We start from the raw sequence: 26,582 nt of genomic DNA on the forward strand, positions 1-26,582 counted from the left end.
GTGGGAGCTGCTGTCGGCGCCATTCTGACCACTTCTCCTCCCGCCCAACTCCCAGGATAGAAATCAAAGGGGAAAGAAAGGATGCAGAGAAGGGAGAGACAGGAGAAGCCTGGTAGCATAAATGCTCCGTTTCTTTAACTTCCTAAAGTGGGGCTGAGAAGTTCAGGGACAAGTTCAAGCATCAGTGCCCACGCCCACCCACCACCCACAGAGTCAAGCAGGGTCCCAGGATGTCCCGTGAGAGGGCCACCTGCTGGAACCCATAGAGCACTTCAGTCTGCATCTCTGGGCCGGGCCAGGAGCGTCAGCCACCCCGTGCTGTCAGACCTCATACCTGCTCCCTTGTAGGCGGCACCTGGACAGGCAGGTCAGAATCCCCTCCAAGGCTTCTAGCTCCAGATTCTAGCTGCCGACATCTAGGGGATACACCTATGCTAATTCCAAGGGGGAGGGTTTTGCCATTTTGCGGTTGGCACAGATATTTAAAAAAGTGCAGTCTCTGGCCAGCCCTGCCTCCCTAGGCACAATATTCCTAATTACCAGGCTTCCGTGTGGTGCCAGTGACGTAGGACGTCAGCACTAAGGTTGAGCTCTTGGTCACAGCCGGGAGTTTTCGGGCTGTCCTGGAGTCAGGTCCCCTCCGCAGCAGGAGTGTAGGCCTGCAGGCTGCTCGGCCCCCAGGTGCTCAGTGTCCCACCTACTGGCTCAGGGCCCCAGGTGCTCAGTGTCCCACCTGCTGGGACTCCCAGGTGCTCCGTGTCCCACCTGCTGGGACTCCCAGGTGCTCAGTGCCCCACCTGCTGGGACTCCCAGGTGCTCAGTGCCCCACCTGCTGGGACTCCCAGGTGCTCAGTGCCCCACCTGCTGGGACTCCCAGGTGCTCAGTGCCCCACCTGCTGGGGCTCCCAGGTGCTCAGTGTCCCACCTGCTGGGGATCCCAGGTGCTCAGTGTCCCACCTGCTGGCTCAGGGCCCCAGGTGCTCAGTGCCCCACCTGCTGGGACTCCCAGGTGCTCAGTGTCCCACCTGCTGGCTCAGGGCCCCAGGTGCTCAGTGTCCCACCTGCTGGGGCTCCCAGGTGCTCAGTGTCCCACCTGCTGGGACTCCCAGGTGCTCAGTGCCCCACCTGCTGGGACTCCCAGGTGCTCAGTGCCCCACCTGCTGGGGATCCCAGGTGCTCAGTGCCCCACCTGCTGGGGCTCCCAGGTGCTCAGTGTCCCACCTGCTGGCTCAGGGCCCCAGGTGCTCAGTGTCCCACCTGCTGGGGCTCCCAGGTGCTCAGTGTCCCACCTGCTGGCTCAGGGCCCCAGGTGCTCAGTGTCCCACCTGCTGGGACTCCCAGGTGCTCAGTGTCCCACCTGCTGGCTCAGGGCCCCAGGTGCTCAGTGTCCCACCTGCTGGGGCTCCCAGGTGCTCAGTGTCCCACCTGCTGGCTCAGGGCCCCAGGTGCTCAGTGCCCCACCTGCTGGGGCTCCCAGGTGCTCAGTGTCCCACCTGCTGGCTCAGGACCCCAGGTGCTCAGTGTCCCACCTGCTGGGGCTCCCAGGTGCTCAGTGTCCCACCTGCTGGCTCAGGGCCCCAGGTGCTCAGTGTCCCACCTGCTGGGACTCCCAGGTGCTCAGTGTCCCACCTGCTGGCTCAGGGCCCCAGGTGCTCAGTGTCCCACCTACTGGCTCAGGGCCCCAGGTGCTCAGTGCCCCACCAGCTGGGACTCCCAGGTGCTCAGTGTCCCACCTGCTGGCTCAGGGCCCCAGGTGCTCAGTGTCCCGCCTTCTGGGACTCCCAGGTGCTCAATGTCCCACCTGCTGGGACTCCCAGGTGCTCAGTGTCCCACCTGCTGGGACTCCCAGGTGCTCAGTGTCCCACCTGCTGGGACTCCCAGGTGCTAAGTGCCCTACCTGCTGGGACTCCCAGGTGCTCAGTGTCCCACCTGCTGGGACTCCCAGGTGCTCAGTGCCCTACCTGCTAGGACTCCCAGGTGCTCAGTGTCCCACCTGCTGGGACTCCCAGGTGCTCAGTGTCCCACCTGCTAGCTCAGGGCCCCAGGTCCTCAGTGTCCCACCTGCTGGCTCATCCTGAGCTGTCAGCACTGCAAGGTTTTGAGACTTCCATGGAATCCACTCCAGAAATCATTGGGAAGATCAAGGAATCCTGCTTTGGATTGTAAGAGCCACGAGATGGGTGTGTAGGCCTCTGACCATCGACAGCCAGCTGTTCCTCTTCCCCAGGGAGAGTCCGCGACACAGGAGCTTCTGGAGCTGAGAACCAAGCTCTCCAGGCAGGAGAGCCTCCTCCAGGGCACGGCCGAGCGCCTGAGGACCGCCAGCCGGCAGAAGGAGAGCCTGGAGCAGTTCATCTTCAGCCAGCGTGGGTGCCTGAGCCGGGAGGGGGATGGGCGGGGGGGGGCGGGCGGGCGGGAGGGGGACTCCGCACTGAGCTGCGGATGGGCAGGGGAGGGGAGACTGATGTGATGCCCCCGCCTCCTGTGCCACGAGCCAGCATGAATGCAGAGCGATGTGGGGCCTGGGGGCAGCAGGAGGCCCAGGCTGAGGTGGCCTGGAAGACACACTGGGGAACACACCCAGGGCCCGCGTGGGCCCCGCTTGCTGGTAATCTCCGCCTTGTTGGGCTCTTCTGTGTTTCAGTGACCAGGACGCACGATGTCTTGAAGAAGGCAAGGACTAATCTGGAGGTAAGGAAACCACCACACACCCACCCGCACCTGTTGCCAGAGTCTGCGGGTGACCCTCCGCCTGCTCCGGCCACCGGGCTCCTGGTCCGCGGAGGAGCGCAGGCGGCCAGCAGGAGGTCAGCAGGCATCCTCTAGTCCCCCCTCCGCCCTCCACTGGGGGCTCCATCTTCTCTCTTTACTCCACTTCCCCCTCCTTTTCTGCCAGGTCAGGGCCCCCGAGAAATGCAGCTCAGTTGATTCTGGAGTCAGAGGCCACGTGGGAGTCGGCCTCTGCCTCAGCCCCAGGAAAGGGCTCCTGAGGCCGGTGGAGTGCGCCGGGCTTTTCTGTGCTACTTTATGAAAATATAAAAGCAAGTGCCCCCTAATATGTTGAGTTCACTGCACACGATTGGGCCGAAAACAGCAATTTGATTTTTCTATATCCTTTTCTTTTAAGCAACATCACACAAAAAAGCCGTTGGGTCTTACTGACCTGAGAGAATTTGATAAATAAAGGTTAACCGTAGAGGGAAAGATGTGCCGCACACGGCAGACATTCTCTACAGTTGCTGAAAGCACTAACACACTTCCTGGCAAGTACTTTCAGAAAAACTTGAGATGTTAGAAATGGCTTCACAATCAGAAACCGAGTCTTCTAACCTGAACTTTAACTGCTTTGCCATAGCAGCCGAGCACATTTCTGAATGGTAGCCGGGGAGAAGGTGGGTTTCCCCAGTGAGAAAATGGGTTAAGCTCTGCCCCCGCCCCTCTTTTTTTCTTTTTCTAATTCCCTCTTGTTTTTCTCTTGATGATTCCTTTCCTTCCTGAGCCTTTTTAGAAGAACACTTCCAGGATTGCCTCTGTAAAGCCTTATTCCTGCCCCAGCAAAGGTAACCCACCGGCTCAGCTCCCGTTGGCTCCCCAGCTTGGAAGTTCCTCTCTACCCCTGCGAGGCGGTGGCAAGGGGCCTGGGCCGGGTTCTAACCCCAGGCTTGTCACTAACCGGTCGTGTGGCTTTGGCTGCCCTCCAGCTGTAAGAGGTGGCACCAGACCTAAATGACCTCTGATGTGGCCCCTTTTTCTCCTCAAGTAGGAGGGGCTCTCGCAGTGTCCTCTCCTTCCCACGGCGCCGTGTCTGTGTGTGCATGTGTCATACTGAGCGTTCTCTCCCTGGGAGAGCGCAGAGCCATCATTTTGCTGCAAAGTGAATTGGAGAGTGAGCTGGCCCCTCAGGGGGGTCGTCGGATCCGGCCACTGGGTGCAGGATGGCTTGGAGCAGGGATATCCCACGCGAGGAGGCGGGACCTTCCCACTAACCTGGTGGCACCCCTTGCTCCCCAACCACAGGGCAGCCCCTCGGCTCCTCCTCTTAACAGGCCCTCGCTGTGCTGGCTGCTGCCACCACTCAGCTCCCTGCAGCCTCAGTGCCCCGGAGGGCCGGACAACAGTCCTCACGCGGTTGTGGTTTTGTCTGCAGGTGAAATCCCTAAGGGCTCTGCCGCGCGCTCCAGCCTTGTGACCCTTGCCTTCCAGGAGCCATGCAAGAAGCGAAGCCACCAGAGGTCCTTAAAGCAGCAGGAAGGATGGGCCTGCCCCCCTTTCGTGCAGCTGCCTCTCTGCTGAGGAATCCCAGCCCTGCTCCTCCTCTCCTGCGGGGGTCAAGAAGGAGTCAGATGTGGCCAGCGGGGCGGGGCGGAAGGCGGGGGCCTCCCCTACACTTACAGACACCAGCCCAGCCCCCTGCCCAGCACGAAGCAAAACATGCTGATCACTAGGCAAAACGCGCGTAGCTTGTAGAGGACCTGGGGCGCTGCTTGTGAAAGCCCCGGGGGCACGGGACCCGCAGCCGCACATCTGCCCCAGCAGCTAACCTCCGTCAACTCAGGGGAACCAGGACCCTGCTTCCCACGATGGGCATATGGTCCGGACACTGGAGCTGCTCGGCAGACCCAGAAGCACAGGCGGAGCAGCGGTGCCCTGCTGGGCAGTGGGCTCAGCAGCACTCAGAGCCGCGCCTGCCCGGCCAGCTCAGCTGGTCCCAGGCCACCGGGCATCCGCCCGCACAGCAGCGGTGCGTCCTTTCAATCCTCACAGTGGAAGGGGCGACTCCCGGATACCACCTCACGCTTAGCCAGCACCCTCCTTTATTCTCCCGTGATCTCCAAAGTGTGCCGGCCTCACGCTGGAAATGCTGTCCCGCTATCACCGTGTTTCCCTCCGGGGACTGGGGCACATGGCCAGGCCAAGCCATTGAAAGTCTGTGTAAAGCAAACCAGTGACCTTCGTAGGTGGCACGGGAGAGACGGTTGTGCTAAAGCCTGCCTAGCTGTCTCCGCGGTGCTTCAGAACGTGTGTATGTGTGTATAGCTGTATGATATGTATTTATATATGTTGCTATAGCGACAGATTGAAGGCTGACATGACTGGTGGACAGGATCTGTGGGAGGAAATGAAACCTTTTTTTCGGGGGGCTATTAGAGCAAAACGTGCATAAAGAAATAAAAGGTTTTCTTCGCCCGCTTTGTCTCCAGTGTCTGCCTCAGTCTCTAGGCTGCATGTGTAAGGGCAGGAAGTACAAACAGTTCCTGACACATGTGATAGATTATTAATAGATATTGATTGAATACATGAATGGAGCAAGAGGGATATAGGGAAGTATGGCCTTTATGGCCACACAGACCTGGGCTTGCATCCTGTTTCTGTTACTTAAGAGCCTTGTAGTTCGGCAGGTTATTTTCTCGTTGAGCCTGAGTTTTCTCATCTGTAAAATGGGGAGGTTGTGGAATGAGTAAATGAGGCTGTACGGAAAGCGCTTGGCACAATACCTCACGTACACTGGGCAGTGAATGGCTACTTGATCTTATGATCAACGTATTGATCAACAAGGCTACAAAAGCGGATCTGACATAAATTCTGGCCTTGTTGAGCTTGCAGACAGGGAGGGCAAGAAAAAACCTGCACAACTCACCATAATACAAGGTAGGACACATGTGCTGCCTGAAAGTGCTGTGGTATTTGGAGGAGGGGAATGAAGTTAGGGATGACAGGAAGCAGGATTTTAAAATGAATTATATTCATAAGAACAAAGGAAACCCAAAGCTAGTGGAAGGAAGGAAATAAGAAAGATCACACCCTTCGGATGCCTATCTCCCTACCCCCCCCCCCCCCCCAAATAATCAAACTACGGTGTTGGCGATAGTATGGAGAAATTGTACCCGTGTGCACTGCTAGTGGGAATGCAAAGTGGTGCAGCCGTGGAATACAGCATGGAGTTTCTTCAGAAAATTGATAATAGAACTGCATCATCCTGCGGATCTGCTTCTGGGTGTGTTGAAAGAAGATATATTTGCACACGCACGTCCATAGCATAATTGCTCTCAGTGGCTAAAATGTGGAAGCAACCGAGTGTCTACAGATGGATGAATGGATAAACAAAATGTGATACATGTAGACAATGAAATATCATTCAGCCATTTATTTATTCATTTTTTAAAATATATTTTATTGATTTTTTACAGAGAGGAAGGGAGAGAGATAGAGAGTTAGAAACATCGATGAGAGAGAAACATCGATCAGCCGCCTCCTGCACATCTCCCACTGGGGATGTGCCCGCAACCCAGGTACATGCCCCTGACCGGAATCGAACCCGGGACCTTTCAGTCCGCAAGCCGACGCTCTATCCACTGAGCCAAACCGGTTTCGGCTATTTATTCATTTTTTAAAATATATTTTTGTTGATTTGAGGGAGAGGGAGAGTGATAGATAGAAACATCGATAAGAGAGAAACATCTATTGGCTGCCTCCTGCATGCCCCCTGCAACTTGGGCATGTGCCCTGACCAGGAATCGAACCATGACTTCTGGTTCATGGGTCGATGCTCAACCGCTGGGCCACACCGGCCGGGCTCATTCAGCCTTTTAAAAAAAGAAATACATTTCTGATACATGCTACTACATGGAGGAGCCTTGAAGACATGCTTAAGACATGTGAAGGAAGCCAATCACAAAAGGACAAAAGTAAGGGCAGAAGGGGATGGTGGATAATGAAAACATGAAGTCGGTGGATTTGTGGTTGACGGTGTTGGAAAGTTAGGAGTAGGCATCCTAGAGCAGTGATGGCGAACCTATGACACACGTGTCAGAGGTGACACGCGAACTCAATTTTTGGTTGATTTTTCTTTGTTAAATGGCATTTAAATATATCAAATAAATATCAAAAATATCTTTGTTTTACTATGGTTGCAAATATCAAAAAATTTCTATCTGTGACACGGCTCCAGAGTTAAGTTAGGGTTTTTAAAATGCTGACACACCGAGCTCAAAAGGTTCGCCATCACTGTCCTAGAGTAAGCGTTCTGGGAAGATGAAAAGAATGAATGGGAGAGTGAGGTGTCAAGCGTCATATCTTGGGGGTAGTGTGCTGCTTGTCCTATGGCAAGGTCCAAGGCGTGATGGTGAGAGTGGGCCTTAGTGTGTGGTGAGGAAAGAGTTCCAAGTGAGGAGGGGCAGGATTTGAGCGGTCACTGCTGGGGGGTTTCCACGTGGAAGCTGAAGTCACAGAGCAGGGGTGAGGGAGAGACGGAACAAGGCGCTCAATGTCTTGGTGGTGGCCGGTCTGAGGGTGAGTACCGGTGATACAGCGATGGCAACTGCTCCCGAGGCGCGGGGGCTCCTGCAGGGGAAAGGAGAGAGGGTCTGGATACATTGGTGGGGGCGAGGAGGCGAGCTCCCCACCTGCAGGCTGTTGTTCCCTAGTTGGTGAGTGGGGCGGAAACACCTGTTTCCGATGGAGGGGAGGCTGGGAAGGTGGACGTCCCCAAAGGCCCAGAGGACTCAGGGGTGATACAATAGTATGGGGATGAGTTACAAAACTTGTCAATCGTTTGGGAAATCCAACTATTGGAAGTACACAGGCTCCTGCATAGAGAGGCACAGAGATGCTCTGTTAAACGAGGGATGGTTGCGCCAAGTCCTCCAGGACCCGGCTCCAGGCTTCCTTAACTCAGGGCCCTCACCCCCCAGAGCTGTGGTTGGGCCTGGGCTGCCTCCCACACTACAAGGCACCGCCATGTTTCTCAGCCCCAGCGAGGCAGCGCCCTTAGAAGGAAGTGCTTTGTGCCCACCTTCTCTCCTTTCCGCGCCCCACAGGGCGGGCGGGTGATGGGAGACAGTTTGACTGTGTGGGTGGTTGAGTTCCCTGGGGGACATCAGAGCCACCAGGCAGAAGGCATCCGAGCTGTGTGGCCGGAGGGGCTCCTGGAGCAGATCCGCCCTCACGTCTGGGAAGTGATGGGAAAGAGGTAAGTGCTCCCTCGTTTGGGTCCTAAATGCTATGCAGGGGGTAGGGGGGTTAGGGTTAGGGGGTCCAAGTTCTGGGTCTGAACCTATGCCAATTGCATGCTCGTTTATTTGTGCCACCTTCATGGGGTCACGTACGCCGCCATTTAGAAACCTACAGTCTCCCCCCTGCCTCAATCAAGATTCATTGGGAAAATGTGGGAAAGGCTGCGTAATTAAGTTCAGGTTTGCCATGACTTCTTTACCACCTGAGGGCTTAGCCAGCGAAGGTTAGTGGTGAGCCCACCGACACTGGAATGAAAAAAAAAAGACTGAAAAGTACCACGTCTCTGTCCTGGTTTTGAGTCCCGTGTGGGGCGCCGTCTGTGCCAGGTGCCCTTCTGCTCTGTTCGGGAGAACGGCTCTTAGCATTTCCTTGTTTCGGGGTGAATTCCGCTGTTCCCCAAGCAACAAGGAGACACCGCAATATAATTCCAGGCTTGAATGAAGCGCACATCAGGGGCAGCTCCCAAAATAAACACGTTGCCATTGAAATGTGTTGCAGGCATCTACACCGAGCATGTCAAACTCGCGGCTGGTGGGCCGCATGCCTCGTTTATTTGGTCCGTGTTAGCCTTTGAGTTTGATAGGCTAGAATAGGTCTACACCAAAGCCTTACATTTCATTTATTTAGTAAAAAACATGTTTTTATTGCTTTCAGACAGGAAGGAAGAGGGAGAGAACCATCGATCGGCTGCCTCCCGCACGTCCCTCACTGGGGATCACGCCCCCTACTGGGGATGGCCTCCTGGTTCATAGGTCAGCGCTCAACCACTGAGCCACAGCAGCCAGGCCAAAGCCTTCCATTTTTAAAAAGGTTACCTTCACTGTTCCGAAATGGGGTTCGTGGGGATTGGGATTGACTAACTCCTGCCAGGGCAAACCCGTTTGGCTGCTTCTGTAATGGGCACTTTAAGGGGTGGCACCAGCCAACACCCCCACCCCCCACCCCCCCGTGCAGCCTGCGGGTGAACACAGCCGGGCAGGTTCAACTAGGGTTCACTTAGGTCAGAGACAGAGGACTAGTCCCTCCTTGGAAAACAAATAACACAGCTGTAAGTGCCTGGAATCAAAGGCCACACAGACCCTCATCGGATCCGCCTCCTAGCTGGCCCGGGTCAGTGATGCACTTGTAAGGTGGGAAGTGGCGGGTGGGACAGGAGGGAGCAGGAGACTCCGCTAGAAGCCAGGTCCAGAGGGTGCATGAACTTGGGGTTGGGGAGAGGGGAGGTAGAAAGGCTTTGTTTTGTAGCCTACCTGTGCTCAACTCTTGGTCACAAGTGGCTGCTTGGTTCTGGTCCGCTGCTCCCAGACCTGTCCCGGGTCCTCCAGCCTTGCACCCAGGAACCCCATAAAATGAACTTTGGGGAAATGCTCTTAGTTTTTGCTGAGTAGGAGGTTGGCTGTGGGTTTGTCATGTATGGCCTTATTTTTGTATTTCAAATTTTTATTGTTGAAAGTATTACATATGGCTCCCTTTTTCCCCCATTGACCTTCTCTAGCCCGTCCCCTATGGCCTTTATTATGTTGAGTTATGATCCCTCTAGTCCCATAGTGGGTGCTGGATTTTGTCGAATGTTTTTTCTGCATCTATTGATATGATCATGTGATTTTTATCCTTTGTTTATGCGATGTATCACATTTATTTATTTGTGAATATTGTACTAGCCTTGCATCCCTAGACTAAATCTCACTTGGTCATGGTGTATGATCTTTTTGATGTGTTGCTGGGTGCGATTTGCTAGTATTTCGTTGAGGATTTTAGCACCCATGTTCATCAGGGATATTGACCTATGAGTTCCTTTGTGTTGTCTTTATCTGGTTTTGGAATTAGGATAATGCTGGCCTTCTTAAAAAAGCTTGGAAGTCTTCCCTCCTCTTGAAGTTTTGGAATAGTTTGAAGAGGAGGTGTTAGTTCTTCTTTGAATGTTTGGTAAAACTCGCCTATGAAGCTGTCTGGTCCAGGACTTTGTTTGCTGGGTGTTTTTTGATCACTGCTTCAATGTCATTAGTTGTTACTAGTCTCTCAGGTTTTTTTGATTCTTTCTGATTGAGTTTTGAAAGATTTTATGTTTCTAGGAATTGATCTTTTGGCCAGGTTGTCCAATTTGTTGGCATATAGTTGTTCATAGTATTTACTTACAATTCTTTGTATTTCTGTGGTGTCAGTGGTTACTTCACCACTTTTGTTTCTGTTTTATTTATTTGGGTCCTCACTCATTGTTTCTTGATGAGTCTGGCTAAAGCAGGGGTCCTCAAACTACGGCCCGCGGGCCACATGCAAATACAAATATTGTATCTGTTCCCGTTTTGTTTTTTTTACTTCAAAATAAGATATGTGCAGTGTGCATAGGAATTTGTTCATAGTGTTTTTTTAAACTATAGTCCGGCCCTCCAGCGGTCTGAGGGACAGTGAACTGGCCCCCTGTTTAAAAAGTTTGAGGACCCCTGGGCTAAAGGTTCATCAATCTTGTTTATTTTTTCAAAAGAACCAGCTCTTGGTTTCTTTGATCTTTGTGTTTTTGTGTGTTGTTTTTTTTTTACAGAGAGGAAGAGAGAGGGACAGAGTTAGAAACATCGATGCAAGAGAAACATCGAGCAGCCGCCTCCTGCACACTCCCTACTGGGGATGTGCCGGCAACCAAGGTACATGCCCTTGACCGGAATCAAACCTGGGACCCTTGAGTCCGCAGGCCAACGCTCTATCCACTGAGCCAAACCGGTTAGGGCTGGTATTTTTTTTTTTTAGTCTCTATGTCATTTCTTTCTCTTTTTTTTATGATGATGAAAAACATATACAATTTTCCATCTTTTTTTCCCCACATTATAGTTCACATTCAATATTATTCTGTATTAGTTTCAGGTACACAACACAGTGGTTAGATCAGGGGTGGGCAAACTTTTTGACTCAAGGGCCACAATGGGTTCTTAAACTGGACCGGAGGGCCGGAACAAAAGCATGGATGGAGTGTTTGTGTGAACTAATATAAATTCAAAGTAAACATCATTACATAAAAGGGTACGGTCTTTTTTTTTCAATAGTTTTATTCATTTCAAACAGGCGGATCTGGCCTGCGGGCCGTAGTTTGCCCACGGCTGGGTTAGACAATCATATACTTTACCGAGTGGCCCCCTAATATTTCAAGTATCCTCCCCCCCGGCCCATACATAGCTATTACACTATTATTTTTTTCTTCCATTGACCTCTCTCCGGCCACTCCCACCCCCCCAGCAAATGCCCGCACCCCCTAGTGACCGTGTCCATTGGTAATACTCATGTGCATGCATACAAGTCCTTTGGTTGATCTCTTACCCCACTCCCTGCCTTCCCTCTGAGGTTTGACAGATCAATGCTTCTCTGTCTCTGGATCTATTTTTGTTCATCAGTTTATGTTGTTCACTATATATCACCAATGAGTGAGATCATGTGGTATTTATCTTTCTCCTATTGGCTTATTTGCTTAGCATAATGCTCTCGACTCATCCATGCTGTTGCAAATGGTAAGAATTCCTTCTTTTTTACAGCAGCATAGTATTCCATTATATAGATGTACCACAGATTTTTAATCCATTCGTCTGCTGATGGGCACTTAGGCTGTTCCCAAATCTTAGCTATGGTGAATTGTGCTGCTATGAACATGGGGGTGCATATATCCTTTCTGATTGGCGTTTCTGGTTTCTTGGGATATATTCCTAGAAGTGGGATCACTGGGTCAAATGGGAGTTTCATTTTTAGTTTTTTTGAGGAAACTCCATACTGTTCTCCACAGTGGCTGCACCAGTCTGCATTCCCACCAGCAGTGCACGAGGGTTCCCTTTTCTCCACATCCTCCCCAGCACTTGTTTGTTGATTTGTTGATGATAGCCATTCTGACAGGTGTGATGGTACCTCATTGTCATTTTGATTTGCATGTCTCAAATGATTAGTGACTTTGAGCATGTTTTCATATGTCTCTCGGCCTTCTGTATGTCCTCTTTCAGAAAGTGTCTATTTAGGTTCTTTGCCCATTTTTTTATTAGATTGTTTATCTTCCTTTTGTTAAGTTGTATGAGTTCCCTGTAAATTTTGGAGATTAAACCCTTAGCGGAGATAACATTGGCAAATATGTTCTCCCATGAAGTGGGCTTTCTTGTTTTGTCGATGATTTCTTCTGCTATGCAGAAGCTTTTCATTTTAATGTAATCTCAGTTGTTTATTTTCTCCTTAGTTTCTATTGCTCTAGGAGCTGTATTGGTAAATATATTGCTATGACAAATGTCTGATACTTTGCTGCCTGTGGATTCCTCTAATATTTTTATGGTTTCCCGTCTTACATTTAAGTCTTTTATACATTTTGAATTTATTTTTGTGTATGGTGTAAGTTGGCGATCTAGTTTCATTTTTTTTTTTTTTGCATGTATCTGTCCAATTTTCCCAACACCATTTATTGAAGAGACTGTCTAGAGCAGCCGTGGGCAAACTACGGCCCGCGGGCCGGATCCGGCCAGTTTGAAATGAATAAAAAGACCGTACCCTTTTATGTAATGATGTTTACTTTGAATTTATATTAGTTCACACAAACACTCCATCCATGCTTTAGTTCTGGCCCTCCGGTCCAGTTTAAGAACCCATTGTGGCCCTTGAGTCAAAAAGTTTGCCCACCCCTGGCCTAGAGACTGTCAAATATTAATTGAGCATACTGGCTTGGGTCAATTTCTGGGTTCTCTGTTCTGTTCCATTGGTCTATATGTCTGTTCTTGTGCCAGTACCAGGCAGTTTTGAGAACCGTGGTTTTGTAGTATAGCTTGATATCTGGTATTGAGATCTCTCCAACTTTGTTGTTCTTTCTCAGGATTGCTGCAGCTATTCGGGGTCTTTTTTTATTCCATGTGAATTTTTGGAGTTTGTTCTAGGTCTGTGAAATATTCTGTTGGTATTTTAATGGCGATTGCATTGAATCTATAGATTGCTTTGGGTAGTATGGACATTTTAATGATGTTGATTCTTCCAATCCATGAACACAGTATATTCTTCCATTTGTTTATGTCCGTCTCTTTTTTGTCAATGTTCTGTAGTTTTCTGAGTACAGGTCTTTTACCTCCTTAGTTAAGTTTATTCCTAGGCATCTTAATTTTGTTTGTTGTAATGGTAAATGGGATTGCTTTTTTAACTTCTCTTTCTGTAAGTTCATTATTGGTGTATAAAAAAGCCAGATTTCTGGGTGTTAATTTTGTATCCTGCTACATTGCTAAATTCATTTGTTAAGTCTAATAGTTTTTTGATGGAGTCTTTAGGGTTTTCTATGTACAATATCATGTCATCTGCAAATAATGTGTCATTTATTTCTGCCATTTATTTCTGCTCTAATTTCCTTCCTCCTTCTTACTCGTGGCTTGTTCTTTTGCGCGTTCTTTTAGTTGTAGGGTTAGATTGTTTATTTGAGACTTTTCTTGTTTCTTGAGGTAGACCTGTCATGTGATGAACGTCCCTTTCAGGAATCCTTTCATGGAGTCTCAGATTTTGGGTTGTGTGTTCTTTGCTAGAACACAACTGATCAAGTATAAATGACTGGCGTGTCCAGAAAATTTGCTGAATTGTAAAAACAACCTTGTGGTTGCTTTATCTCCTTCATGTGAAGATGCTTCCGTGAAAAGTACAGGGTACCCATCACCAGTGAGAAAACAAGGCTGCTTCCCACCACTCTGACTTCTAGAGGCTAACCCAGGGGAGGGGCTCAGCCCAGGGAACTGAAATCTACACCAGAGTCATCTAACCACAGCCCCCCAGGACACGTAGCATGCCGAGGGCACCCTACGGATGCGACAAAGACCAGCTTTGTCAGTGAGGACATCTGTGGCCCTTCCAGACTAGCCTTCAGTGTCCCGTCACGCATACGCATGTTCAGTGTCCTCCTTTCATTATGTAAATCATAACAGTCTGTCTTCCTAGCACAGTGGTTCTCAACCTTGGCTGCACATTAGAATCACCTGGGAATCTTTTTAAAATCCTGATTTCTGGGCCTCATCCTCCGGAAATTCTGTTTCTTTGTTACTGATGTTGTGGCCCCACCCCATAACAAAGAAACAGAATTTCCTGAGGATGAGGCCCAGAAATCAGGATTTTAAAAAAAGATTCCCAGGTGATTCTAATGTGCAGCCAAGGTTGAGAACCACTGCCTTAGCAGCTGAGCTGGAGAGCACTATAGGTCAGACCACAGCTGTCAATAATCACTAAAAAGCATAAAGCACTTTACAAATATAAAAGTGCTAGTTTGGCATTTGTAGAACCACCAGGAAACATTCACTGCTTGTGCTACTTGGCAGTTTTGCATTTACTCCTCTCCCTGCTTGTGCCCTCCTTGTATAAAGCCTGGAGCTTTCTACTGTGCCTTCGTGTAAAAAAAAAAAAAAAGTTTCTACTCTGACCAGAGCTCAGGTCAATAGGAGTGAAGGTGGGGGTTCCATGAGCTCCCCCATCACTACAGGGGAAGGGGGATACACAGATACAAAGCAAAGGCAAATGAGACAAAGGAACCTTGCCCCCCAAGATGTGAATTTTGCTTTCCTGTGTCCCTCACAGAAGGTCAGCAAAGCTCTTGAGCGGGCTGACTTTTGTAGCAGGTCACGGGGCCACTGTGATGGTCTGAGGTTCACTTGAAATAAGCACCCAGCTGACCCGGGAAAGGGAAAGGCGCCCAGAGCTGGGACGGTTCCATGTCCCTGCAGGTAGAAGGTCACGAGTGAGACCTGAAAGAAACACGGAGCCAGGCGCACACCTGGCCCTGGGGGCAGGGCCTGCTCACCACAGACCACCTTGGCCCAGCACGAAACCCGGACGTTTCAAAGGAAACAGCAAAGAACCAGATTCCCTAGATCTGAAAACCAGTTATGAGTGCATGTCTGAGTTTCACCTTTGAAGTGAGGGTGTGCAGCTTTTCTGCCCAGCTTCCCCTGGATGCCCCGAAACAGCAGCGAACTGTGGCTCAGAGACAGGAGAGCGTCCGGTATATCCTCCTGCAGGATGGCAGGGCTCCTCTGCTTTTCCTGGGACTCGAGCTGATGGAGGGCGGGGAGCAGGGCAAACGGTGGCTTCACACTGATGGGACCAGGATAATTATTCACACCCACCTTTTCTTTTACCCCATGACCCTCACTCCAACTACACCCTCTCCTGATTCCCTCAGAACATCGCAGCCCAACCTACTCTGTCTGCCACCCTGTTTCCCCACAACCTGAATCCCATTTCCTCAGGGTCCTCCAAGTGCCCGTTTAGCTCCTAGAGTGTTGGAGGGAGTCAGCACTCGTTCTAGATGGGTTTGCATTTTTAATTGCATTCTTTCGTGTCTGCATTCCCTCACGTAGCATGGTTTTTTATTTTATTTTTTTCAACCCTCACCTGAGGGTATTTTTCCACTGATTTTTAGGGAGTGGGAGACAGGAGGGGGAGAGAGACACATCCATTGGTTGCCTCCTGCACACACCCGGACAGGGGCCAGGAACCTGCAACCTAGGTACGTGCCCTTCACCAGGAATCAAGATCCGCAGGCCGACACTCTGAACCACCCAGCTGGGCAGGGCGTTTCTGATGTCCTCACTGACAAAGCTGGTCCCTGTCACAGAAGTATAGTGTCCTCGGTATGTTACCTTTCTACTAGGGGCTGTAGTTAGAGGACTCTTCAATAGCATGATTTCAAAATCTATCCGTCTTACTACATGCATATTAGTACATCCATACACTACATCAACAGTTCATGCCTTCTTATTGCGGAGTAGTATTCCTTTGTATGGGTGTGTTGTGCCTGTATATACACTGAGTGGCCAGATTACTACAACCACCCCATCAATACAATGAAGTGAATTAGTTATGCAAATAATAAAACCTTGAGAGTATTTGCTTACTAAGTTTTCAATATTTTGGAAGTGTCAATAAAGTACTGGTGGGGTGGTCATAATAATCTGGCCACTCAGTGTATATTCACCTTTTAATAGACATCTGAGTAGTTCCCAGGTTTTGGCTGTTATGAATAAAGCTATTAATGGATATTCAATTACAGATTGTTGTGTGAGCATATAGTATAAATACTTGGGAGTGGAAGGGCTATTCGTGATTGGTATGTTTGATTCAGCTTTTCCAAGTGCTTGTACCATTGTTCATACCATAAGAGGAGACCTCTAGTTGCTGTACATCCTCAGCACATGTGGACTTTTCAGGTTACCTTAGCCATGGTAATGGATGTGATGGTAACTCACTGCAGTATTCATTTGTTTCCCTGAGGACTGAGGCAAGCATCTTTTCATGGGCTTTTGGTCATTTATATATCTTCCTTTGACCAATTCTAATACTGCATTCTTATCAGAAAAAAACAGGTGTAAGATCAGTACACTGAAAATCACAGAACACTATTTTGAGAAAATTAAAGAACTAAATAGATAAAACTTCTTGTGGGTTGGAAGACTCAATATGGTTTAGATGTCAATTCTTCCCAAACTGGTCAAAAGATCTAATACAATCCAAAATTCCAGCACGTATTTGGTATTTATAAGCTGATTCTAAATTTTATATGGCCCTGGTTTGTGTGGCTCAGCTGACTGAGTGTTGACAGATGCACCAAAAGGTCCCTGGTTCGATTCCTGGTGAGGGCACATATTCAGGTTTTGGGTTCAATCCCGTCAGGTGTGCACAGGAGGCAGCCGATCGAAGATAATCAGTACAAACATAAATGCAAATGATCTTAAATTATCAAAGCAACTTTATGGCGCTATTTTTATAAATTTTATTTTTTTATCCCCCCAAAATACATATAAATGGAAACCTGCTCTTCAAATGCAGGGGAAGGCCTCTGCCTATAATTTAGTATTACATCATAAAACATTCTGATATAAAAATAAGTATGCAGCTCTTACACACTATACATATACACAATATATTTGTAAGTAGTTATGAACTTTCTACTTAGACATATCCCTTTAGTAGAAAGTTAGAAAACTGGGCAATTCCCATGCTTTCCAGCCCTGGGAAGATAAATATAAATATAACCTCTGATTTTTTTTTTTAAAGATGAAACAAGTAAATGACAACTTATTTAGACATGTACATTAGAGTACAGCAAGGACAGTGCCAAGTAAATGACAGCGTGTTTCTCGAAGAGATAAAATTGGAATAAAAATGCAAAGTTGAACAGGTAAGATGACTCACACCCATCCCAGCCTCCCGTGACGTCAGCACCCGCTGGCAGCAGTCGCGATCTTCCTGTAGTCACCTGCCTAAGCAGGCTCCATAAGGCATCTGTTTAAGTCCAACAGTCAGTAATAAGGGCAATGAGAAATCCCCATTCCCCCAAAAAGAAGTGTAAAATCTACTTCTGTGACTCAAGAGTTCAGCCAGGTCAAAGCTCTGATGAAAGGCCATTTGTCAATTTCTTTTCCTAAACAGTCCCAACTCCCTGCCATGTAGACACACATTATACATACAGGGCACTAATCACCCAGAAGCCAGCCAGGAGTCTCAGCTCGACTGCACTTTAGTTAGAAACAACTAATTTGTTGAGAAGGGTAAGTAGTTCGCAAGTAGGGTATTTCCATAGACAGAAATAATCTGTAAGTTAGTTTAAGGAGGCCGCTCTAGGTCAGTTCCATGGTCCTTTCAGCTCTCCATGACCCTGCATTTGTGGGCAGAGGACATTCAACTGTGCACCTGTCTCAGCCGGAGAACGCAGGGTCACAAATCTGCCAGGGCAGAAATGAGATACTCTTGAAATGTTACCTCTAGAGAAACACACACCTCGTTAAAAAATTTCTTTGCCTTCTGCTAGATTGTAAGGGGACCAGCTCCTGAAAGGCCCAACCTTCGAGGCACAGAAAAGATTTTAAACGACTCATCGGTCAAGTCCAAGCAATGGAGCCCACAGGCAAAGCAGGGCCACGTCCTGGGATCCTCGGCAGCACGGTAAGCTCTTACTTGGCTCCTTGTAAGCTGACGTGGCCTCTAATGCTGCTTAGTTCAGAAGTCCTTTTTAAAAGTAGAAAAAGCACCACATTTCAGTTCTAGGTCAGTGTTAAAATCAGCTTCTCCCTCTTTTTCCTCTTCCTCTTCTTCTCTTCCAAGTGGCTGGTTGCATCAGCGAAAAACATAACTTCACTTTTTGCCTCGCACTCCCTCTTGAGATAGTTAAGACCCGCCAGGTTGAAGCCGATAACATCCTGAGGTAGAAGACAGAAAGGTGGAACTTGTCTCACGTGAGCTCAGTACCTTAAGAATCAGCTTATGTGAGTCAGGGGCCAGTAAGCCTCAGGCCCTGTGTTCCTATTCCCACCAGCTCCACCGCCAAGCTAACCTCAAAATACAGATCACGTCTGGCCAATACCCCCCAAGACGGGCACAGCGCCCCGGGCTCCTTCTAAGTCACACACTAGGGCAGGAGTCCTCAAACTACGGCCCGCGGGCCACATGCAAATATTGTATTTGTTCTTTTACTCCAAAATAAGGTATGTGCAGTGTGCATAGGAATTTGTTCATAGTTTTTTTTAAACTATAGTCCGGCCCTCCAATGGTCTGAGGGACAGTGAACTGGCCCCCTGTTTAAAAAGTTTGAGGACCCCTGCATTAGGGTCTCCCCCTCACTGCTGTAGCTCTCCAACATACTTACCCGGACTTGGCTGACTTTTGAAATAGTTGTTTCCTTTAATTTTTCGATCACTGGCACAAGCATTTGGTTGCTAGTGATCTGTCCAAAGTGAATCCTAATAGAAAAAGAAAACAGCCATATTTTGAAGAGAGGTAGTGGGCTGGCTCTACTTGCCCCTTCCACAAATAGCAAACAGACACAATAGCAAAGCAAAAACACTTGTTACGGCATCATGGGAATAGAGACGTTTCTAGTAAAAAGGGGAAAGGACTTTCTCCCCCACTATTCAGTTCTATCTGATAACAGTTTAAAGACACTGTGCCAGACCCTAGCACAGGTTCAAACTCAGACCTGGAGGACCCAGACACCTTGATGAGCACAGGCTCCGTCACCCCGACTCACCCTCGCCTTCGACTGGGACCTGCCATCTCTACCTGTGAGGTAACTGGTACCCACCTACAACCCTCGGATATGCTGGCATTCAGGGTGTTTCTTTTAGGAAGAGTAATCCTGATTCAACAGCTCATATGCCACAGCAACAAGAAATTATTAGTAATACTGTTAAGTCCTTACAATTTGCCCCAAATTCTAAATATGGCAACAGAACAATGTAAATATATTGTTCTTTCACTAACATCCAAATAGAAAAAGGATGGAGGGCTAAGAATCATGAAAACAGGCCAATTCACCAACTTCACTAAACATACCTGTTTCTTTGAACTACTTGGTACTGGCTGACCAGTTTTTGCCCTCCTAACAGCATTTTAAGGAATGTCCAATTTGTCTCTTCATGTTCTCTGTTCTATCAGCTTGAAACAGAGGGGCAGAGAGTGGGAGATAGAGTAATACATTCTTAAGCCTTTGTAAATAGTCCTCTCAATTACATATGAATAAGAATTCTTCATGTTTGAGAATATAATCTAATGAACATATTTTCCGATGCAGTTTCTTTTATATGTGCCCTCCTGTTGCACCTGTGCCTCTACAGGCCTGGGAAATAATCCACTATTCTTGCAAGGCTGTCAGGAGGACAAGGCAAAACCATTAGCTTACAAATGAGGCAAACTGCTTACACCCAGGCTGTTGGCCTGCAGCCTGGGGACTGGCGCCTGACGAAGCATTCCTGAGCACTGTTAACCTCATAGTACTTGTTTTAAGGGCAAAACTGATTCTGACTATTCAGGAGTAATTCACGCCAGGCCGCACTGAAGTTCTGTGACAGTCCCTGAAACCGAAACATCGGTTTCTTCATCCCAAAGTGGTGACAGCTTCAGTGAAGGTTCCACTGGAGCAGCTGTGCTGGGAAGACGGGGTCTGTCCTGGAAAAGGAGTTACCTGAGGAGGAAGAAGAGGCACCTACACAGAAGTTCCACGTCAGAGCCCAGCTGGATGAACTCATTGAAGAGTCTCAGGATGTCCGGGACGTAGGAGAAAGGCAGCACCAGCAGGGACTCTTCCAGCTCACTGGGGAGAAAGCGTCCGTCAGCGCAGCCATCTTACAGCTTCCTCGGCTGTTTTTCCTACTGCTTTTACTGAACAGACCTTACCCATTTAGAGTGAAATGCAATATTCTAGATGGTTCTCTTTTCAATGTTTTGTTTTTTATATTTAATACTTTAATCTATTGGATGCATTTTGGTCCATGGCACAGCAGGAGACCCTTTTTATTCTTCTAGAAACCAATTTCTCCAAAGCCTATTGTTGACTATTCCATCTTTATTGAGTCCTTATAATAGTCTGTTTGAGGCCTTCCGAGTCTGTTTTGATGATCAATTGATTCTGACAACAACCCTGTACTATTTAAATGTTGCCAATTAACAGGTTTTTGTTTGTACGTTTTTAAATCTAGGGGAATAGCTCCCCCTTGTTGCTCTGATTTCATTTGTTTTTCTTTTCTTGAACTAATTCTAGCATCATTTCAGCAATTCCAAGAGGATTTCAAATGGAATCACAAAACTGTAAGTTAAAGAAAAAACCTTTAAAACACAGACTCTTCCCACCTAGGAATGCACTGCACCTCCATGAATCTAAGCTCCTGTTACATGTCTCTAGTGAAGGATCCTGTTTGCTACTTTTAAGAGACATTTAGATATTGTAGCTCAAGCTCACAAGTAAAATCAAAAGGAAAGTCACAAATAAGAAACATTATTCCAAAAATATACGACAAAATACACAAAACAGTATGCAAGATGGTTCTAACTGTGTCCGTGCACAGGAAATAAGCCAAAGCAGCACACTACAAAGAATGTTAGCTGCTGCTATGACTGAATTACAGAGATCAAGCATGTCAAACTCAAAGGCTAACACAGGCCAAATAAACGAAGCATGCGGCCTGTGAGTTTGACATGCTTGATATAGATAATTTCATTACCTAAAATATAAAGTAATACTACCCTTCATTTCTCCTTAAAAGTAGAGCCTCTTACCTCTACTTCAAAAAGAACATTATAATAAATTATTTTCCCTCAAAATTTTGACACCGTTAACCCTATAAGGATGCTGGATCAATTGTAATTTCTCCTTATCTCATGTTTAGATACACACTCAATAAATGTTAGCTGACCAGTGATAATAACTGTGCACTGAGACGCACCTTGACTTGATTCCTTTAAAAATCTCCAACACGTAAGCTGAAGGCTACAAAGGAAGGACAAAGGCATTAGTGACAGTCTTGACTGGTTTCTACTGAATCTCTAATTTCCTAAAATCCAGGATCCTCTCTCACGAGACAGTGTACTGAAGTGGCAAGACGTGCATGGACCCAGTGTTAGTGAGCTCTGGGCTCACGATCCAGCTCTGCCACTTACCAACTACGTCACCTGTAACTCTACGTCAGGCCAGTTTCCTGTCTGTAAAAGGAAGATGCCCTGACTCACATGACTGTTGGGAGGAATGAGACGTGCAAGTCACATTCTAAGGAACTGGAGACTGTTGGTAGTTGCACTGCACATTACTCTCCCTCTCTCTCCTGTATCTGATTGATGCTAACTTCTCCTCCCACACCTTTCATTTCAAAGTTCATTTAGATGAACAGAATCTTCAGAGGGCTTTGGACACGAAACATGGATAAGCACTAGAAAACTAAGAATGCCAGGCCAGCCCAACCAAAAAGGATGACCTGGAAGTTACACTAAATTGGTCCTTTACAAATTCACAATAGAGGACACCACCCTTCAGGAGGGATTTGTAATGACAAAGTACTACCTCCTCCCTCACCTCTGACTGACCAAGGGGAAACTTAGGCGTACTCACAGAGATATTGCCGTAAGCCATCAGGATGGGGTTGGTGGGGAGAGGAACCTGTGAAGAAATTAATAAATCCAGTCATTAAAAAAATGAGACTTTGAAAGTGCTTGTCACGGACAGGGAGGTACTAGTATTTTACATTTTAAAAAGAGACAAGACCGACCCCCAAAAAGAAAGAGTGAGTGTAAAGAACCATCAGGCCTTTCAGTTTCAATACTGAGTTTGGGCAACAGGTTTCACCAGAAATCGGACATGGTTACCCTGCCTCCGAACCAAAGTAGGAGTGTGAGTGTCTACTCAATACAATAATCTCACTTTGCTCTCCTTCCCGTTTATTAAGACCAGGCTTCCCCCACCCCCCACTTCCTCAATTCGCTCTTTCTAATGTTTGAATGAGAACGAATTCTACTACGTTTCTCTCATGTCCTGACCTGAGTTAGTAAGTCCTGACCAATGGTTTTCCTCTCAGGAATTCTCTATAAATGTCTCCCAGAGCGTACCGTCATGGGCTATCTTACCTCTTTCCCTGCAGCTTTACAGATGGCTTTGTGTTCTTTCATTTTTGCAGTTTCTTCTCGGTATAGTTCAACTGCCTCCATGATCCTCTCAGCCTACACAGACGAGGACAAAGGACAGACGTCACCGGGACACACTCCATCCCAGAACACTGTGCCCGGAGGGCCCGATGGGAAAATCACCAAAGCGCTTGACCCAGTTTAATAAAGATGTGCCAAGAGAGTGGCAAACTGCATGCAAAGGCATCCTTGGTTCTTTTTATTTCTAGGGAGGGACTAAGTGTCCTGGCTTCCGGTAAGAATGGAGGTGGGCACCTGGGTAGGGCAGCCCCAGGAACAGGTCTACTGAAGGTGCTACTTTCAGGAGACCAAGCTTTCCTTTCTAGAAGGCAAACAGGTGCAGCAACCCGTGTCCTTCTTACAAAGAAGGAAAATGGGTTTTGATCTCCCTATAAATTTAATCAATCTTTTTTTTTTGCCACAAAAGACTATTTGGTTGATAAAGACTTTTACTAAAGAGTCCAGATCCTATGAAAAAATGAGGTACTACATTCTATATCAACTTACTGCTTTGACTGTTTCAATAGTTTTCTTTCCAGTAAAGTAATTTTCTCCTTGAGTCTCCCCTGGAACCTGCCAGAAAACAGAGAGATCCTTGAATAATACTGTTGACAAGCATTAAAGAGCCAATGAGCCAGTAAGTTAACCTACTGTCCCTAAAAGAACAGGCACCATGGTTTCAGAATAACAACACTGGTCATCAGCTACACTCACTGAGGACTGAGAAAGGGCCAGACACCATGTTGAGTATTTTATATGTATTATCATAAGAATATTTTTCTCTACAAATGTTTTAAAATAACACCCAGCTTCTCAATTTTTCCCGATTTTAATTTTGTTCTAGTGAAATTCCCTGAAGTCTCCTTAAAAAAAAAAAAAAAAAAAAAAAAAAAAAAGCCAGAATACAGTTGACTGAAAGGACTACGCATAATCTGTCTCACCTCAGCTGGTGATGACCTTGGCATCTGCCCCAGTTGTAACTCCCTCAGAAATTCTTGAAATTAGGCTAAATTCTAATAAGGTAATTACAGGCACAATCCCAGGATCCCAAGTTTACTTACTGCTGGCTGGTCTTCTTTGGCCACACTCTCCTCATATTCCGCTTCCCTTTGCTGCCAAGAGAGAGACAGAAATTAATCTGAAGGAAGAAACATGGTCTCTATGCAAAATGAAATGAGAAGGAGACAGCAAAGAGCTGCTGCTTTGAAGTCTAGTCCCTGTGGCCTCGCCTCTGCCCGGCTGCTGAACGGTGGCAGTTGTCGTGGGAACATGCCCCATCTCAGGTGTCCTTGGACTTGCACTGCCTGAGGGGTGCCTAAACCAGACAGAGAACTTGGGATAGTGTGTCAGACACCCACCAGCGCATTTGTAACCAGGCCCAAGTCCTTACCATTTCCCTCTCCTCCTCAAGAATAAGAGGCTCCCTTGTTCTCTCCCAAAGTCTCAGAGATTTGTCATGGGATGATGACACGACATAGTCTCCATTGGGGCTTACAGCCAAGCACCATATCTCCTGGTGGTGCCCCTGGAGAGAGGAAAAACAAACCCCAACCGGCAGTCAGAATGTTACTCACAGATGGCTACCTGCTCACATTAGGGGAGCCAGCACGCAGGCGGATTACCTCCAGAGTCTGTATGTGCTCAAAGTTGTCCGCATCCCACTGCTTGATCTTCCGGTCTTTCCCGGCGGTGAAGAAGAGGTGAGACTTGGGGACAAACTGTAGGTACATCACACTGAAAGGCGAGAAGAGTATTCAAATGTCATCCAAGTCCACATTAGTAAGAGTCTTACATACTTCAATAGCTTTTGAATAGCTAGTTCTAGAGTGTCTTGCTTATACTTTAGAATTTTAAATGTATGACGATCTGAGACACTAAACACAGACACATGCTCAAGGGAGATGGTACAGGCGACTGAGAGGGAGTCTCTGAAAAGACTGCGCCCACCTGTCGTCGTGAGCAAAGAGAGACTTGTGGCAGTCCCCGAAGTCCAAACCCCAGATTTTCACATTCCTGTCGGCAGACCCGGTTGCTATCAGTGCTCCGTCCTACGAGGAAGAGAGGAAACACATCGCTTCACTTGATTATCCGACTCTGAAAAGTAGAGAAAGACAAGCTACCAGAACACTTAACCCAATCTCCCCAAAACATGAAAATCAATGCCAAGAAAGCACCCCCATTTCTCTACCAAGAGCACCTACTTTGCCTTTATCCGCAAACCTACTTAAAAGCTTGTCAAGCAAAAGCTTCAATGTTTCTGCACGGCCACAGGGCCGTGTTGTGCCTTCATGGAGATTGTCTATTGACCTGTTAAGTAGGTAGGAAAAAGAACCTCTAATCTGCTACAGAATTTGGGCAAAGAGAGGGAGAGGTAGAGAGAAGGAAAGAACAAGAGAAGAATCTCCTAGAATGTTGGGACCTCGCCTTTTGTCCCATGTTCCTTATCACATTTCTCTCTCCTCTTCCTATTTCAATGCCTAGTTCAAATGGCTGTTAACAAGAAAATCGGAAATCTTTTTCAGCACCAACTTGTTCTGTTAACTCGCTGATCACTCAAGCACAGGCCCACGCCTTTCATACCGACTGGACGTTGTTTTTAAGTATATATCGCCACCCCTAATCACAACTAGACATTGCAGATAGGATTTTGGTCAAGAGACTAAGTTTACAGAGTGGAAAATACCTGGATATCCACATAAGAAAGCTAAGGCCCATCTTCCTTACCTGCTTTCAAAGCAAAGGGGGTGTCTTTTTAAAGTCTTTCATATGTTAGGGTGCTCTATCAATTATAGTATTTTACACAAAATATTATTTGAGGAATCTACAACAGGGAGCTAGTTATGAGGATTAATTTGTGAAAATGTTCTGAAAACATTAAGTATCATATATAAATAATAATAATAATAATAATAAAAAATATATATATAATTTTGCTTTTGGGTCGGGGGGAGATATACGACAGAATGAAAAAATAAATATTCTAAAATGACCTATCAAGCCAAGAACTAAGAAAATGCTTTAGAAAAATAACTTGTTACTGAGATACTATTTAAATTTTACTTACATAAGAGATGTCCATGCATATAACAGGCAGTTTGTGTCCATACAGTGAGAGAAAAAACTAAACATAAAAAAGAATATAAATAATTCATGTTTGTCTATAAAATACAGGCATAATTTATTACGTTAATCTAAAATATAACTTCAAAATCCAATGCTAACACTGTCTGGGTCACTTTGTGTGTTTATTCTCAAAAGCAAACCCCTGCTGGCAGCCGCACCCGTCTCGCTTCATACCCAGCATGCCCTTGCCAAGGACCGGGCAGCCCAGTGGAGCGTGAGGCCCGGAAGCCTCCTGCCTCCCTTGCACACAGCAGAGACGGTCTCTGGATCGCTCAGCTGGAGAGACCCCGGGGCACTTACTTCACATCATTCCCAGGTTCAACGCAGTCCCACCAACCCTGCGGGTAGGGCTCTGCGGGTAGGGCCCAGTAAACTGTATTGTTAAAGCAACACAAAGACCCTGATATAAAGCCAAGTGTGGAATCACTGCCCAGGACACCCAGCAACGCCCCTGAAAACTACTGGCTAGGACAGGATTTTCTGAACATATGCAATCTAACTTGCTTTAAACAAAAGCTATAAACAAGAAGACTCTTCTAAAACTCTTTTGGCTTTCCTAGGGCACCTACAATGTTCGATCCACATACAAGTTTTTAGAAATATGCTCCTGCTGGGCACTCAAGGGCACTTCTTTTTCTTTTTTCTTTTTTTTTTTTTAAATATATTTCTTTATTGATTTCAGAGAGGAAGGGAGAAAGAGAGATAGAAATATCAATGATGAGAGAGGATCATTGATTGGCTGCCTCCTGCACACCCCCTACTGGGGATGGAGCCTGCAACCCAGGCATGTGCCCTTGGCCGGAATCGAACCTGGGACCCTTCAGTCCGCAGGCCAATGCTCTATCCACTGAGCCAAGCCGGTTAGGGCTTCTTTTTCTTTTTTAAAATATATTTTTATTGATTTCAGAGAGGAAGGGAGGAGGTAAACATCAATGATAAAAGTCATTGATTGGTTGCCTCCTGCACGCCTCCCACTGGGGCTCGAGCCTGCAACCCAGGTATGTGCCCTGACTGGGAATAGAACCATG

General features: G+C 47.4%; 2 protein-coding genes and 1 long non-coding RNA gene across 31 annotated transcripts in view; 2 read left to right on the plus strand and 1 right to left on the minus strand.

Moving 5' to 3' along the window:
- The window catches only part of LOC118673634 (myomegalin-like), a 141,694-nt gene extending 136,506 nt beyond the window's left edge, over positions 1-5,188 (plus strand). For 5 of the 22 annotated variants that reach the window (XM_036344692.1, XM_036344698.1, XM_036344688.1 and 2 more), the window contains 4 exons: positions 2,228-2,366; positions 2,645-2,691; positions 3,509-3,560; positions 4,204-5,188. In XM_036344692.1, coding sequence (XP_036200585.1) covers positions 2,228-2,366; positions 2,645-2,691; positions 3,509-3,560; positions 4,204-4,445 — 480 coding nt within the window. In that variant the 3' untranslated portion in view covers positions 4,446-5,188. Of the gene's footprint in view, positions 1-2,227; positions 2,371-2,644; positions 2,692-3,481; positions 3,561-4,147 lie in introns of those variants that run through there. The other 17 variants (XM_036344706.1, XM_036344703.1, XM_036344702.1 and 14 more) reach the window with 9 other exon arrangements.
- A 3,822-nt stretch (positions 5,189-9,010) lies between these two features.
- LOC118672685 lies at positions 9,011-22,559 on the plus strand. Of its 4 annotated transcripts, none has more exons than XR_004973182.1 (4): positions 9,011-9,123; positions 17,798-17,931; positions 20,522-20,568; positions 22,425-22,559. It is a non-coding gene; the product is annotated as an uncharacterized LOC118672685 (long non-coding RNA). The 4 variants fall into 4 exon arrangements; XR_004973179.1 differs by having other exon boundaries at positions 9,025-9,138; XR_004973180.1 differs by having other exon boundaries at positions 9,030-9,143.
- WDR3 (WD repeat domain 3) overlaps positions 16,718-26,582 on the minus strand; it is a 29,999-nt gene continuing 20,134 nt past the window's right edge. For 2 of the 5 annotated variants that reach the window (XM_036342280.1, XM_036342281.1), the window contains exons 16-27: positions 25,496-25,552; positions 24,379-24,479; positions 24,054-24,165; positions 23,822-23,956; positions 23,493-23,543; positions 22,939-23,004; positions 22,375-22,467; positions 21,863-21,910; positions 21,204-21,247; positions 19,946-20,074; positions 18,632-18,725; positions 16,718-18,185 (exon numbers count right to left, since the gene is read on the minus strand). In XM_036342280.1, coding sequence (XP_036198173.1) covers positions 18,030-18,185; positions 18,632-18,725; positions 19,946-20,074; positions 21,204-21,247; positions 21,863-21,910; positions 22,375-22,467; positions 22,939-23,004; positions 23,493-23,543; positions 23,822-23,956; positions 24,054-24,165; positions 24,379-24,479; positions 25,496-25,552 — 1,086 coding nt within the window. In that variant the 3' untranslated portion in view covers positions 16,718-18,029. Of the gene's footprint in view, positions 18,186-18,631; positions 18,726-19,317; positions 19,420-19,944; positions 20,075-21,203; positions 21,248-21,862; positions 21,911-22,374; positions 22,468-22,938; positions 23,005-23,492; positions 23,544-23,821; positions 23,957-24,053; positions 24,166-24,378; positions 24,480-25,495; positions 25,553-26,582 lie in introns of those variants that run through there. The other 3 variants (XR_004973177.1, XM_036342282.1, XM_036342283.1) reach the window with 3 other exon arrangements.

The sequence above is a fragment of the Myotis myotis genome, unplaced genomic scaffold (genome assembly GCF_014108235.1).
Source record: "Myotis myotis isolate mMyoMyo1 unplaced genomic scaffold, mMyoMyo1.p scaffold_m19_p_18, whole genome shotgun sequence".
NCBI classification, from domain to species: Eukaryota; Metazoa; Chordata; class Mammalia; order Chiroptera; family Vespertilionidae; genus Myotis; species Myotis myotis.